General features: G+C 45.6%; 1 protein-coding gene across 1 annotated transcript in view; it reads left to right on the top strand.

The window, feature by feature from the left end:
• Positions 1-16,767, top strand: part of slc5a9 (solute carrier family 5 member 9) — a 102,954-nt gene that overhangs the window by 17,364 nt on the left and 68,823 nt on the right. The window contains exon 4 of the mRNA XM_070886910.1: positions 12,558-12,722. Coding sequence (XP_070743011.1) covers positions 12,558-12,722 — 165 coding nt within the window. The remainder of the gene's footprint in view (positions 1-12,557; positions 12,723-16,767) is intronic.

Genomic DNA, 16,767 nt, shown 5'->3' with positions numbered 1-16,767 from the left:
GCATAACCCTCTATTCTCTTTTCCCTCATATGTGTAATGTCTGTGAGCTTGTAATGTTTGTGGCTCCACACTGTGGATGTGGGCATAGCAGGCATGTTCTGGAGGCTTCCGACAGAGCTGTCAGCCATGTTAGAAGCTGTATGTGCTTGTGCTCTGTGAATATATCACATTTGGCGACGAGGATGGGATTTTTCGGATGATTTAAAGCTGAAATTTTGTTGGTGAAGGATTCAGCCAGCCGACAAAGAGACATTGGGAGCTTCTCTGCCTTTGGAAAAAGCTTCAAAATCCGAGGTAAAATACAGCACACTGTGTGAACAGCTAGAAATTAAAATGGCAGCACCTGCAGGTATAATGGGACATTTGGGTGAATATAGACATGACCGGGAACGTTTTAAAGCGTATGTGGATCGGCTAGAAAGGTACTTCACTGTAAATAACATAATCGAAGTTCCAGACAATGCAGTCCAGAATCAGGCAATATTGGAACGTAATGGAGCAATTTTCTTATCGAAAGCTGGACCAACATTTTACGAAACCCTTGTAAATCTGCTTGTGCCTGACGCTTAAAGAGATTTTATTGAAGCTGGAGCAGCACTATAACCCCAAACCGTTAGAAACTGCTGAAAGCTATCATTTTGGGATATGGAATCAAAAGTCTGATGAATGTATCAGTGATTGCATTGTAGTATTAAAAAAGTCATCTATTCACTGTAATTTCGGAAACTTTCAAAACCAAGCATTGTGGGATTATTTTGTTTCTGGGGTGAAAAATGATGCGATCAGAAGGAAGTTATTGACGACGGATGACTTGACTTTTGAGATTGTTTGTCAGACAGCGAGGTCGATGGGCATGGCCGAACAATATTCCCGAGAATTTCATAATAATTACGGTCATCAGTCAACCGAGGTGAATCACCTGCAGGTTCAAAATAAAAGGCGGTGGGGGCCCAAAGTCTCAGAAACTGGAAATTCTAACAGAGCATTGAAGTCGTGCTATCGGTGCCTGGGACAACACATTGCTCAAAGTTGTCCATACGTGAAGGCAGAGTGTTTCTTCTGCAGAAAGACTGGGCATCTTGCGAAGGCATGCCGACTGAAGGGTAAACCAGTTTTTAAAGCTATGAGTCCAGCGTTCAAAGCTATGAGTAGAAATCCCCAGAGACTACATAGCATGGAAGAACAACAACAGGACGAGGAGATGTTAAAGTTACATGTCATCAGGAGCACGAGGTTAACGGACAGCGAATCGGAAAGTATCAAAATCCACATAGATGTTGCGGGATTCAAGATACCAATGGAAATTGATACAGGTGCATCCGTGAGTGTAGTACCAGAGTCTCTATACCTCGACAAATTGCGTGATTTCCCATTGGACAAATCCAAGATAGTGCTGCAAGGCTCCTCGGGAGAGAAAATCCCTGTGGTAGGTCGTATCACCGTCCTGGTGACTATCTTATATTGATGGTCTCTAGTTATGCTCTTCTCTACAAGTGGAAACATTCTCTCTGTATCCATTCTATCAAAACCTTTCATAATTTTAAATACCCGTTACGTCACACTTCAGCCTTCTTTTTTCAAGAGCAAAGAGACCCAGCCTGTTCATCCTTTTCTGATGTGTATACCCTCACATTTCTGGCGTCATCCTTGTAAATCTTCTCTGCATCCCCTCCAGTGCTGCTGCTACATCCTTTTTATAATATGACGACCAGAACTGTAGGCAGTACTCTAAGTGTGGTCTAACCAAGGTTCGATACAGGTTTAGCATAACTTTCCTACTATTCAATTCTATGGGGCTGAAATTGCCCCTTTCCTTAAGGCTTGTTACCATCGCAAATCGGCAGCCACGCTGTGGAGTGGAGTGGCCGCCGACTCTTGGTGGAATGGCTGCTACTGGTCCAATTGCCCTCCCGCGTTTTCCCGGTGGTGCCCCGATCACCCCGCCTTACCGCTCCGCTGCTGCTGATCCGTCTTAAGGTCGTCATCACCGTGCGCACTGCCGACCTAATCCCCCGACGGCAACATTCCGCTCGGAAAATCTTCGGCCTACCAAAACAAGCTTTTTCCCGCTGATCCAGTGAGGCTGTGGCCTTCTGCAGCGGCGGTGCGGCTTGCCTTAAGGGGGAGGGCGCACTGCTGCTGCCGCCATGTTTTTTTTTTGTTGGCCGACCGTTACGTCAGCCTGACAGTTATGCTCCCGGGTTCAGTCGGGTGGCCAACAGGCAGCCTGGCACCCCCTCTTAGGTGCCAGGCTACTTGTCCGGTCGAAACCCTCCCTGGTGGCCCAGTGGGCCAAAGTTTTTAAATCACGAAGACTCTCCTCTGTAAGTGAAGGGGAGAGCAAATGGAACAGCGCTGTGATGACGACATCGCGGCGGTGACTCCGCTCCGACTTGTCACCGCCGCATCTTTGCCCCTCAGGTGCAGTCACCGCCCCCATTAAGACTGACTTCTGGATCAAAACAAAAAACCAAAGAGCCGAATGTCGCTCAATAGGCGACCTGAACCGCAGCTGCAGTAAAAACCATCGAAACGGGGTGGAAGCACCCCATTTCGGGCAGGGGGCAATTTGTACCCCTATATCTCTAGAAATAAACTCTAGTGCTCGGTTTGCTTTTTTAAGGCCTTGCTAACCTGTGTCGTAACTTTTAGTGATTAGTGTATTTGTACTCCGACATCCCTTTGTTCCTCTACCCCACCTAGACTCGCACCCTCCAAGTAATAAGTGACCTCCCTATTCTTCCTAACAAAATGTAACACCTCACATTTGTCTGTTTTGAACTTCATTTGAAAATTATATACTCATTCTGCAACTTTATTAATGTCCTCCTGTAATTTGTTGCAGTCCTCCTCAGTATTGACTATCGGCCCCAATTTGGTGTCATCCGCAAATTTAGAAATTGTGTTTTTGATTCCAAAGTCTAAATCGTTAATGCAAATTGTGAAAAACAGTGGTCACAGCACTGATCCTTGGGGAATACCACTACCTACCTTTGCCACTGTGAATAGCTACCCTTTACTCCTACCCACTGTTTTCTGTCTTGAAGCCATCCATTCTGCTACTTGTCCCCTGACTCCGCATTCTCTGACCTTATTCATCAGTCTATTATGGGTTACGTTATCGAAGGCCTTTTGAAGATCTAGAAAAATTACATCTGCTCTCTCTGTTACCTCTTCAAAAAATTCAATAAGTTTGGTCAAGCAAGGCTTTCCCTTTTGAAATCCATGCTGACTATTATTGTATTTTTGGTTTCTAGATGCTCTTCTATTTTCTCCTTTTGTAATGTTTCCATTATTTTTCCTACCACCAATGTTAAGCTGACTGGTCTATAATTCCCTGGTCATGCTCTATCCCCATTCTTAAATGTAAGTATTATGTTAGCTATCCTCCAGTTCTCTGGCACTACACCTTCTTCTAACAAATTATTAAATATGTGTAGTCCGCCTAAGAAGTAGAAGATCTCTTCCCTAGATTCTTTTAAAATGTGTGGATGCAATCCATCCAGACCAGGGGTTTTATCCTCTTTCAGTTGATTAATTTATTTAATAGATCCCTTTTTTATTTTAAATGCACTTATCTCAATACTAATCTCATCATCCAATGCCATGTCCACCTTTTCTATCTCCCTGGTAAAAACTGAAGCGAAATAATTACTTAATATTTCTGCCTTCTCTCTATCATTAGCGGTGGTATTATCCTGCCTGTCCCTTAATGGCCTTATTCCCATCCCAACCTTCCTTTTTTTAATTGATGTGCCTGTAAAATATTTTACTATTTTGTTTTATGTTCCTTGATAATTTAATTTCATTGTTCTTCTTTACCTTCCAAATTGTTTTTTTTAAATTCTTTCCTAATCTTTTCATATTCTCCCTTATCATGCACTTCTCTACTGTTTATTTACTTAATGTATGGCTCTTTCCCTACTCTCAATTGTTCCCTTTTGGCTTTATTCATCCCTGGGGTCTCATTGGTGTTTGTTTTTTTCTTTCCTTTTAGTGGAATATATTTTTCCTGCAATCTGTTGACCACCATTTTAAATGTTTCCTATTGGTGTTCTGTATCACTTTTTGCCAATATTATTGCCCATTTTATTTTCTCAAGTTCTATTCTCAGCCCCTCAAAATCAGCTTTACTCCAATCTATTTACCTGGTTTTCATCATACTTATGTCCTTCTCAATTATCACCTTAAAATGAACTATATTATGGTCACTATTCCCTAGATGTTCCCCTACTTTTACTTCTCTTATCTGCTCTGGTTCATTCCCCATTACTGAATCCAATAGCTAATCCTCCCTTGTTGGGCGTATTACATATTGGATTAGAAAGCAGTCCTGTACACATTGTCCCCTTTACCTACCTCTTATTTCCAATTAATATCGGGGTAGTTGAAATCCCCCATGATTATTATTCTATGTTTTTTACTCATTTCCCTAACTTGTCTACATATTTCTTCCTCCACCTCCCTTCCACTATTAGGTGGTCTGTAGACTACATCTATTACTGTGATTAATCCTTTATTATCTTTTATCTCTATTCATGTGGATTCTATTTTTGTCTTGCTTATAGCTGCATCACCTTTTTCTACTGCCATTATGTTATCCCTAATAAGTACAGGTACTCCACCTCCCCCATTTCCCTCTCTCTTTTTTCTAAATATGTTATACCCTGCAATATTTAATTCCCAGTCCTAATTTTTCTGTAGCTATGTCTCAGAAATCCCTACTCTGTCTGGTTCGTCACAATGCATGATTGCCTCCAACTCCCCTGTTTTATTACGGACACTGTGTGCATTGTTGTACTGAAAGTTTAACTAATTATTAATAGGATTTCCTCTCACTTTCTGTTTAACCATCTTTTTAGACTCCTGTTCTATAACTCTATTTATTCCCCTGCCATTAATGTCCTCCCTTACTTTATTCTTTCCTATGTTCACTTTTCCTGTTTTGTTTATATTTATAGTGGTTATGTTTCTTGTCGATCCCTGCACCCATCTTACTAGTTTAAAGCCTTTTCCACCACCCTATTTACCCTTTCTGCTAGGACACAGGCCCCATCCCGGTTCAGATGGAGTCCATCCCATCAGTACAGCTACTTCCTGTGCCAGAACTGGTGCCAGTGTCCCATGAAAAGTAACCCGTCTTTCCCACACAAGCCCTTTCCCCATGTGTTAATTTTCCTGATCTGTCTGCTTCTATCCAGAGATTATTACCCTTGAGGTCCTGCTTTTAATTTAGAGCCTAACTCCTGATATTCCCTGAGTAGGACAACCTCCCTATTCCTACTTATGTAATCTGTTCCAACATGGACCACGACAACGGGATTCACACCCTCCCTTTCCAAGTTTCTCTCCAGCTGCCATGAGATATCACTTACCCTGGCACCGAGTAGGCAACACACCCTTCGGGATTCTCGGTCTTGGCTGCAGAGGACGCTATCTATCCCAATAATCATATAGTCCCCTGTCAGTACCACATTACTCTTCCGCAACCCCCCCCTCCCCCAACAGCTTTCTGAGCTACGGTGCCTTGGTGTCCATTGTGGCTGTCCTCCCTGCAATCTTTTTCCTTGTCCTCGCAGGTAGTGAGTACATCGTACCTGTTGTACAGGACCAGTGTCTGCGGGACCTCCTTCTCAACTTCTCATAAATCCCCTCTACCCAGCTCCCTAACAGTCACACCCTCCCTTTCCTAAACCTGTGCTTTCCTCTGGGGTATGACATGGGACACTAGATAAAACTATCCAGAAATTCCTCCCCCCTTCCTTATGCGTCAGAGTGTCTCCAACTTGCACTCCGAGCTCAATGACTCTGAGCCAGAGATATTCGAGATGGAGACATCTCCTGTAGACGTGTTTGCTCGGGACAGTCTCGCTGTCCACAAACTCCAGATACTGCAGTCCAGACACACAACCTGCCCTGTCATATCTCAGCCTAGCCTTATTTTTTTTAAATTTAATTAGTTAGTCTTTATTCAATGATTATATATAGTTATATTAATTAGGTTAACTAGTTAAGCTATAAATTTAATACAGTACGTTATAGTTTCCTGGCCCTAGTTTAAACCATTGTCCTAGGTTAGAGAAAAAAAAACCTTAATACTCACCAACCAATCACCTACCTGCTGTCCTGTGACATCACTCTTGGGTTTTTAGAAATCGTCGAAGGTTCCGTTGCCTCTGCTTTCCCTGCTCGCACTGCCTCTCTCCTTATAGTGCCACTGCTCTTGCCGTTTTATCTCAGGTCCGCTCCTCTCTCCGATGTACACCACATCAACAGCATTGCCCTCATCAACTCACTCTGTTACCTCATCAAAAAACTCAATCAATCCTTTAACAAGTCAGTTCTGGTTTTCCTTAATTAATCCATACTTGTCCAACTGACTAACTTGATTGAAGTTTTTGAGGAGATAACCAGGAGGTTCGATGAGGGTAGTGCGTATGATGTAGTGTATATGGATTTTAGCAAGGCTTTTGATAAGGTCCCACATGGCAGACTGGTCATGAAAGTTAAAGCCCATGGGATCCAAGGCAAAGTGGCAAGTTGAATCCAAAATTGACTCAGGCAGGAAGCAAACAGAATTGTTTGATGGGTGTTTTTGTGACTGGAAGGCTGTTTCCAGTGGGGTTCCACAGGGTTCAGTACTGGGTCCTTTGCTTTTTGTGATATATATCACTGATTTAGACTTGAATGTAGGGGGTGTGTAAATGACACAGAAATTGGCTGTGTGGTTGATAATGAAGAAGAAAGCAGTAGACTGTAAAAAGATATCAATGAACTGGTCAGGTGGGCAGAACAGTGGCAAATGGAATTCAATCTAGAGAAGTGTGAGGTTATGCATTTGGGGAGGGCTAACAAGGCAAGGACATACACATTAAATGGTAGGACACTGAGAAGTGTAGAGGATCAAAGGTGTCATGTTCGTAACCTCACATAACTGTAACCTTCATGTAACAACACTGTACACTGTATACACGTGAGAAATGCACACCTTGACCACAGGGGTGAACTAGTGGGAGACACTCCACACCTGGTCATCCAGGTATATAAAGGGAGGTCCCATGCAGAGTCATCACTTCTTGGTCCTGTGAATACAGGTACAGATCACAGAGTGAACTTGTCTCCAGTTTGTGCCTCGTGTTGATTTGCTGTAGTGTGTAAGGACACAAAATTTGGCAATGAGAAACGGGAATCAACGACTCAAGAGAATGGCCACCGGTAACACGGTGGAACGGTACTGTGTTGGTGAGGACTGGGACGATTTTGTTGAGAGGCTCCAGCAGAGCTTTGTCACGAAGGACTGGCTGGGAGCGGCAGTGGCTGACAAGCGAAGGGCACATCTACTGACCAGCTGTGGACCTAAGACGAATGCGTTGATGAAAGACCGGCTCGCACCAGAGAAGCCGGCGGACAAGACCTTCGAGGAGCTCAGCAAACTGATCGGTGAGCACCTCAAACCGGCAAGTAGTATACACATGGCCCGACACCGATTCTATACGCACCGACGTCGGGAAGGACAGAGCATACCGGACTTCGTTGCGGACGTCCGGCACTTGGCCAGCCTCTGTAAGTTCACAGACACCTGCAGGGGGGAGATGTTATGGGATTTCTTCATTGAGGGCATTGGTCATGCCGGGAATTTTAGGAAGCTAATTGAGACCAAGGACTTGACCTTGGAAACAGCGGCGTTGATGGCTCAAACCTTCATGGTGGGGGAGGAGGAAACCAAGATCATATACACGCGCAACTCTGCTCCCAACGTGGCGATGGAGCAGGGAGTTAACATTGTAAACACGACTCAGAACCCCACAGGCAGGCAAGGGCAATTCGACACCAACCAGGCAGTAACAGACTCTAGGATGGGCCCGCAACAGAGACAATGGCAGGTTGAACGGACATTTACACCATCACAAGGGACAATATGTCCCGGGATGGGACCATTGACACCCACAAACAGAGTGCTCAAGAGTAATCAAAGAGACAATCAGAGAGGAATGCCTGGTAACAGCTCTTTTGTTCGCAACAATCTCAGCTCATGCTGGAGGTGCGGGGGAAAACATGCTGCGAAGACCTGCTGGTTTCAACAATTCATCTGCAGAAATTGTAACTTGAGTGGACATTTAGCCAGGATGTGCAGGAAGCCCGCAGCGAGGCTGGTTTACGAAGTGAATGAACCACAAGAGGGGTCTGCAAGGCAGGGGTATGGCTGGGACACAGCAATGGACGCTGTAGTTCAGCGGGTCCAGGTGGCAAACATCCACAGCTCATACACAAAAACGCCATCTATGATGATGAGAGTACTGTTAAACGGCTTCCCGGTATGCATGGAGCTGGACACAGGAGCCAGCCAGTCACTTATGAGTGTCCAACAATTCGAGAAACTATGGCCACTCAGAGCTAACAGACCCAAACTAGGACACATCGACACGCAATTACGGACGTACACCAAAGAGATCATCCCAGTGCTAGGCAGTGCAATGTTGGTGGTCACACATAATGTATCTCAGAACCGGCTGCCACTCTGGATTGTCCCGGGAAATGGTCCCGCGCTTTTGGGGAGGAGCTGGCTAGCTGAGATGAACTGGAAATAGGGGGATGTGCACGCAATTTCATCTGTGGAGCGAAGTTCATGCTCACAGGTCCTACTAAAGTTCGAGTCATTATTTCAACCTGGCGTCGGGACTTTCAAAGGTACCAAAGTAGTGATACACATCACCCGGATGCCACACCAGTGCACCACAAATCCAGAGCTGTGCTGTATGTGATGTGGGAGAAAATTGAGAGTGAGTTGGACAGGTTGCTAAGAGAGGGCATAATTTCGCCCGTTGAATTCAGCGACTGGACAAGCCCCATCGTCCCTGTCCTAAAAATGGATGGCTCAGTCAGGATCTGTGGTGACTACAAGGCCACCATCAACTGAGTGTCCCTCCAGGACCAATACCCGCTTCCGAGTGGAGGATCTTTTTGCCATGCTGGCAGGTGGCAAGCTGTTCACCAAGTTGGACCTCACCTCAGCCTACATGACCCAGGAATTGGCCGAAGAATCAAAGCTACTGACCACCATCACCACGCACAAGAGGCTGTTTGTCTACAACAGGTGTCCGTTTGTCATTCGTTCAGCAGCCGCTATCTTTCAGAGGAACATGGAAAGCCTGCTCAAATCCATCCCCGGAACAATCGTATTTCAGGACGACATCCTTATCACGGGTCGAGACACCGAGGAACACCTCCACAACCTGGAGGAGGTGCTACGCCGACTGGACCGGGTAGGCCTGCGACTAAAGAAGTCCAAGTGTGTGTTTTTGGCCCCAGAGGTCGAGTGTTTGGGCAGGAGGGTTGCCGCAGACAGGATCCGGCCCACCGAATCTAAAACGGAGGCGATCCGTCGTGCGCCCAGGCCCGGCAACACATCAGAGTTGCGTTCACTTCTGGGGCTATTGAACTATTTCGGGAACTTTCTACCGAACTTAAGTACATTGCTGGAGCCGCTACACATGCTCCTGTGTAAGGGTTGCGATTGGTTTTGGGGGGACTGTCAGGAACGGGCTTTCAATCGGGCATGGAACCTGCTTTGTTCGAATAAGTTATTGACCCTATACGACCCCTGTAAGAAATTGGTTTTGACATGTGATGCATCATCCTATGGGGTTGGGTGCATGTTGCAGCAGAGTAATGATGAGGGCCAACTCCAATCTTTGGCTTATGCCTCCAGGTCGCTCTCCCAAGCAGAAAGGGGGTATGGGATGGTTGAAAACGAAGCACTTGCATGTATCTACGGGGTGAAAAAGATGCACCAGTACCTTTTTGGCAGAAGGTTCGAGTTAGAAACGGACCACAAGCCGTTAACATCCCTGTTGTCCGACAGCAACGCTGTCAATGCCAATGTGTCAGCTCGCATACAGCGATGGGCTCTCACGCTGGCTGCGTATGACACCATACGGCACCGGCCAGGCACCGAAAATTGCGCTAACGCGCTCAGCAGGCTTCCACTGGCCACCACTGAGGGGGCAACGGAGCAAAGCGCGGAGATGGTCATGGCTGTCGATGCCTTTGACAGCGCAGGCTCCCCCATCACAGCCCACCTGATCAAAATCTGGACAAACAGAGATCCCCTCCTATCTCTGATTAAGAAATGTGTCCTGACTGGGGTTTGGGCGCCCGCACACGGAGCATGCACTGAAGAGATCAGACCGTTTCACAGACGGATGGCTGAACTCTCCATCCAAGCCGACTGCCTACTATGGGGCAGCCAGGTAGTCATGCCGCAGAGGGGTAGGGAAGCATTCATCAGGGAACTCCACAGCGAGCACCCAGGCATCGTGCTTATGAAGGCCATTGCCCAGTCACATGTATGGTGGCCGGGAATTGATGCAGACCTGGAACACTGTGTTCGCAGGTGCATGACGTGTGCCCAGCTGGGTAATGCCCCCAGGGAGGCCCCACTCAGCCCGTGGCCCTGGCCCACCAGGCCATGGTCACGTATTCACATAGACTACGCAGGCCCGTTCATGGGAAAAATGTTCCTCATTGTTGTTGATGCGTATTCAAAATGGATCGAGTGCATCATATTGAATTCGTGCACGACATCCACCACAGTGGAGAGTCTGCGTGTGGTCTTTGCGACCCACGGCTTGCCGGACATCCTAGTTAGCGACAATGGCTGGTATTTCACTAGCTATGAATTCTGGGAGTTCATGTCGGGTAATGGCATCAAACATGTCAGGACAACGCCGTTCAAGCCGGCTTCCAATGGCCAGGCGGAACGTGCGGTCCAAATCATAAAGCAAGGCATGCACCAGATTCAAGGACCCTCCCTTCAATACCGTCTATCGCGCCGCCTGCTGGCCTACAGGTCCCGACTGCACTCGCTCACGGGAGTCCCACCAGCGGAACTACTCATGAAACGTACACTAAAAACTCGGCTGTCCCTCGTTCATCCAGTCTTGTCAGACATTGTTGAGGGCAAGCGCCAGTCCCAATATAAAGGGAGGTCCCATGCAGGGTCATCACTTCTTGGTCCTGTGAATAAAGGTACAGGTCACAGAATGACCTTGTCTCTAGTATGTGCCTCATGTTGATTTGCAGTAGTTTGTAAGGCACAACAAAAGTGACCTTGGAGTGCATGTCCACAGATCCCTGAACATAACAGACCAGGTAGAAAAGGTGGTTAATAAGGCATACAGAATACTTGCCTTTATTAACCGAGGCATAGAATACAAGAGTAGGGAGGTTATGCTTGAACTGTACAAAACACTAGTTAGGGCACAGCTAGAGTACTGTTTGCAGTTCTGGTCACTGCTTTACAGAAAAAATGTGATTGCACTGGAAAGGGTACAGAGGAAATTTTGAGGATGTTGCCTGGACTGGAGAATTTTAGCTATGTGGAAAGATTGGATACGCTGGGTTTGTTTTCTTTGGAACAGAGGAGGCTGAGGGGAAACCGTATAGAGGTGTATAAAATTATGAGGGATCTGGATAGAGTGGATAGGAAGGACCTATTTCCCTTAATAGAGGGGCCAAAAACCAAGGGGCATAGATTTAAAGCAATTGGTAGGAGGTTTAGAGGGGATTTGAGGGGATTTTTTTCACCGAGAGGATGGTGAGGGTATGGAACTCACTGCCTGAAAGGGTGGTAGAGGCAGAAACCCTCACCACTTTAAAAAAGTACTTGGATATGCACTTGAAGTGCCATAATGTACAAGGCTATGGACCAAGAGCTGGAAAGTGGGATTAGGCTGGATAGCTTTGTTGGCCAGCGCGGACACAATGGGTTGAAATGGCCTCCCTCCGTGCTATAAATTTCTATGATTCTATCATTCTAAGTAACTGTTAATTTTGTCCCAGATTGTTGTTTCTAATAGCTTCCCCACTACTGAGGTTAAACTGATTGGCCTGTAGTTGCTGGGTTTATCCTTACAAGGTTGTGACATTTGCAATTCTCCAGTCCTCTGGCACCAGCCCCGTATCTAAGGAGGATTGAAAGATTATGGCCAGTACCTCTGCAATTTCCACCTTTATTTCTCTCAGCATCCTAGGATGCATCCCATCTGGTCCTGGTGACTTATCTACTTTAAGTACAGCCGGCCTTTCTAGTACCTCCTCTTTATCAATTTTTATCCCATCCAGTATCTCAACTACCTCCTCATTCACTATGCCTTTGGCAGCATCTTCTTCCTTGGTAAAGACAGATGCAAAGTACTCATTTAGTACCTCAGTCATGCCCTCTGCCTCCACGCGTAGGTCTCCATTTTGGTCCCTAATCGGCCCCACCCCTCCTCTTACTACCCGTTTACTATTTATATGCCTATAGATTTGGATTCCCTTTTATGTTATCTGCCAATCTATTTTCATTCTCTCTCTTTGCCCCTCTTATTTCCTTTTTCACTTCCCCTCTGAGCTTTCTAAATTGATATACACATGTCTTTGAGATCATTATGGCCTAAATATATATTTTTAATAATCATTAGCCAGGGGTTAATGCAATTGTTCAAAATAATGTTACTCTGAACACAAATAGAGATCGGACTTCTGACCTCTCTGATTGCATCTTCTTGTTTTAGGCGACCTGGCTTCTGGTGGCACTTGGTTGGGTTTTTGTCCCGGTGTACATTGCTGCCGGTGTGGTCACCATGCCCGAGTATTTGAAGAAAAGGTTTGGAGGACAGAGAATCCAAATCTACATGTCCATACTATCCCTGATCCTGTATGTATTCACTAAGATATCGGTAAGTAGGAGAGGTGTTGCCAAGCTTTCAGTCTATTGCTAGCTCATGCCTGGAGCAGCATCAAGAGTTGCTGGCACCTAAAGTCAGATTTCCACATTTTATGTCACAAACGCAAGAACTGCTGCGGCTACACCCCCGCATTCTCTATCAATCTCAAAAGTTGATATGGAATACCAGCAGTGAAGCTTTCCGCACTACTGCTCTCTGTACAACCCTCTCGCAACTCAAACTTTCTTTGTTCTGCAATCTTACTCTGTTTAATCAAAAACCAAAAAGTTGCAGCTGTTGCAAATCTGAAAAAAGCAGAAAATGCTGGAAACAGTCTGCGGGTGAGGCACCATCTCTGGGAAGAGGAGAGGAGTTAAATGATTTAGTATCGCTGACGAACAACATTTAAAAATAAAACAGAACAAAGGAAACAGGGAGGGAAACACATAGACACATGTGCGCACACTCACAAACACACACGTCCACACACGCTCATTCAAACGCTCCTGAGAGAAGAAATAGAAGTGGAAAAAGGAGATGTTTAAGTGACAAAAGTGAAATTAGCATGAGACTGTGGCATTTGTGCTTGGTCACCTGTATATAAGCTGGGTGTCTTTGTCACGCTGGCACTCTTGGGCTGGAATAAAGATGGATCAGGTTGCACCTGAGTGAGTTTACAATAACCAGACTCCTGAGCTTATATACAGGTGACCAAGCACAAATGCCACATGCGTACAGCCCGATGACCTCCGACCGCGGCGCCCTCTGGTGTCTGGTGACCCCCAAGCATTAATACATAACAGAGACAATAGAAGGTATAATGAGCAAAATTAAAAACACAATGTGTGAATAGGCCAAGAGGAGGTGGGTAAGGCAGGCAGAAATGGAAACAGGAAAAACTGCAAAGCAGAAAAGGGTCATAAGAACATAAGAAATAGGAACAGGAGTAGGCCATTTGGTCCCTCAAGCCTGTTCCGCCATTTAATAAGATCATGGCTGATCTGATCATGGGCTCAGCTCCACTTCCCTGCCCGCTCTCCATAACCCTTTACTCCCTTATTGCTCAAAAATCTGTCCATCTCCGCCTTAAATATATTCAATGACCCAGCCTCCGCAGCTCTCTGGGGCAGAGAATTCCACAGATTAACAACCCTCAGAGAAGAAATTCCTCCTCATCTCAATTTTAAATGGGCGACCCCTTATTCTTAAACTATGCCCCCTAGTTCTAGATTCTACCATGATTGGAAACACCCTCTGTGCGTCTACCTTGTCAAACCTCCTCATTATCTTATATGTTTCAATAAGATCACCTCTCATTCTTCTGAACTCCAGTGAGTACAGGCCCAACCTGCCCAACCTTTCTTCATAAGTCAATCCCTTCATCTCAGGAATCAACCGCGTGAACCTTCTCTGAACTGCCTCCAATGCAAGTATATGCCTCCTTAAATAAGGAGACCAAAACTGTACGCAGTACTCTAGGTGTGGCCTCATCAATACCCTGCACAATTATAGCAGGACTTCTCTGCTTTTATACACCATCCCCCTTGCAATAAATGCTAACATTCCATATGCCTTCCTGATTACTTGCTGTATCTGCTTACTAGCTTTTTGTGTTTCATGCACAAGGACCCCCTGGTCCTTCTGTACTGCAGCATTTTGTAATTTTTCTCCATTTAAATAATAATTTGCTTTTTTATTTTTTCTGCCAAAGTGGATAGCCTCACACTTTCCCACATTATACTCCATCTGCCAAATGTTTGCCCACTCACTTAGCCTGTCTATGTCCCTTTGCAGATTTTTTGTGTCCTCCTCACAACTTGCTTTCCCACCGATCTTTGTATCATCAGCAAACTTGGCTAAATTACACTCGGTCCCTTCATCCAAATCATTAATATAGATTATAAATAGTTGAGGCCCCAGCACCGATCCCTGCGGCACCCCACTAGTTATAGTTTGCCAACTGGAAAATGACCCATTTATCCCGACTCTCCATTTTCTATTAGTGGTCGAGTGGTCCAGGAACCTGGGAGGAGGTTGACTCAAGGGTGCAGACCACCCCACCAGCACAGTGTTCTGACAGAGTGGGGATGAAATTCAGGGTCCGGATAAGGCCCATTACCGCTGTTTTGCGGTGGCCATGTGGCGGAATTGAGTGGTCGCCGCGTTCCAGTCCATTGGCCACCATGACCCAAATTCACTTCGGGGATTTTTCTGGTGGTCCCCACTTCCGCCCCGCTGCTGCCGACTGCCCCAAGCGCATCATCAAAGTGCGCACCACCACTCTCCCGCACCTCCATCCCACTCCCCTCAAAATTTACCTTAAAAAAATCGACATGCTGCCGCACGGTACAGCTTTTTCTGTCGGTGCACCTAGTTTCTTTTGTGTGAGTTACGGCAGCATAGCGGCCCTTCAAGGGGAGGTGCCGCCATGTTTTCTTTTTGCCGGCCGACTTCCCAATCAGCTGGACAATTATGGTCCAGGGTTTGGTTAGGCCACCAACAGACAGCCTGGAACCCCCTCTTGGGTGCTGGCCCAGTCGAAACCCTCCCTGGTGGCCCAGTGGCCGAACCTAAAGAAACGCTGCTCCTCTCCCCTTTAAATGAGGGGAGAGACGTGGTGACGCACCCGCGCACTGATGTCAGCACCACAGCGAAGGAGACTCGGTCCCGCCCCAACTTCCGCCCATCACCAGCATTTACTGCCGCACGTCCGCCCCGGCCCAAAAACTGCGGTCGGAGGCTTCCTGTGGGCAGACGCCTCTGACCGAAAATATTTCTACAAAATTACATAGTAGTCCTGGAGGAACGTATACTTGCGGTCCGAGGCATCCTTTCGCAGCCCAGAGTATGGGCTCACACATCCCAGGAACATAAACGCAATGTGGGTCTCAACCACAAATGAATATGGAGTATTCTCATTGATAATAATGGGAGCTCTGTTTGTACGAGCTCCCATTACTATCAATGAGAATACCCCCAAAAACTCAGAAACACAACACAATAAATAAAAAAACCTCACATATTTAAAATTATATGTTTTAAACAAAAAAACATTTTGTTGAATTATTTTTTAATATGTTTTAATAGGGGTAAAAATAAACTTACTTTAATGAACAGGGTTTTTAAATCTAAAAATTAATGATAACATTTAATTTTTCTATCTTTTAAAATTCTTAAGATGGTAAAAGTAAGCTGTATGCCTGCTTTTACCAGTCGTAAGAGTTTGAAGGACATTCGCTGGGCAGGTGTTGTGCAAATAGCCCAAATCTCTGCACACAAATGTCCTTCTCCCAGACATTTTGACAGATCACAGATGCCGGTTCTCGACGCATGCACATCGACATTTGCGAGGCTTCTTCGGGTGTGTGTGCACATAGTACGCACCCAGAGAGGCAGCAATTTATGGCTTATTGCCTCCACCCAACCTCGGAAATGCCGTTTGTTAAATCAATTCCTCCTCTTGATCTGGTCTTTATTACTTTCCTATTTTATCTTTAATGTTTCCTATACCCTTTGCTCCTTTTTTCTTACCTTTCTGAGTCACATCTTGTTTTATCCTTACTCCTGCTATATTAGTTTAAACCTACAGTGTTAGTTCCAAGTTACATTGGTCCCAGCCCTGTTTACATTGGGACACAGATGACTGATGACGTTGCATGCAGCTCTTGTCTCTTGAAAAACAGTTCTAATATAAAGTTAACTATCACTTGCTGAGAGTTATTGGAGTGCGCATTAAGCTATGGAAAAGTTTTGTTTTGTCCATTGACAACCCAGTACACATTCCCAAGGTCTTTCTGTATTTTCACCATCTACCAGGGTCAGTTTGTCCTTCTACACGTCTCCTGATGTGATTGATTTTTTTGGTAACCTGAAGCAGTGCTATTATTTTCAGTAAAATACTGCTGTACGTCAGCTGTTCACGAGTACGACTCACATTCAGGGAAAGAAATGACAAATCCATAAATCTTGTAAATGGGCATTACAGTGCAGAGAGCAACTAAAGTAGAGCACTCAGCAGGAAATACAAGTCACCACAAACTTAGCCATTTGTTCCTCT

This window comes from Pristiophorus japonicus, chromosome 8 (assembly GCF_044704955.1).
Source record: "Pristiophorus japonicus isolate sPriJap1 chromosome 8, sPriJap1.hap1, whole genome shotgun sequence".
Taxonomy (NCBI): domain Eukaryota; kingdom Metazoa; phylum Chordata; class Chondrichthyes; family Pristiophoridae; genus Pristiophorus; species Pristiophorus japonicus.
This window is presented reverse-complemented; position numbering and strand designations above follow the sequence as displayed.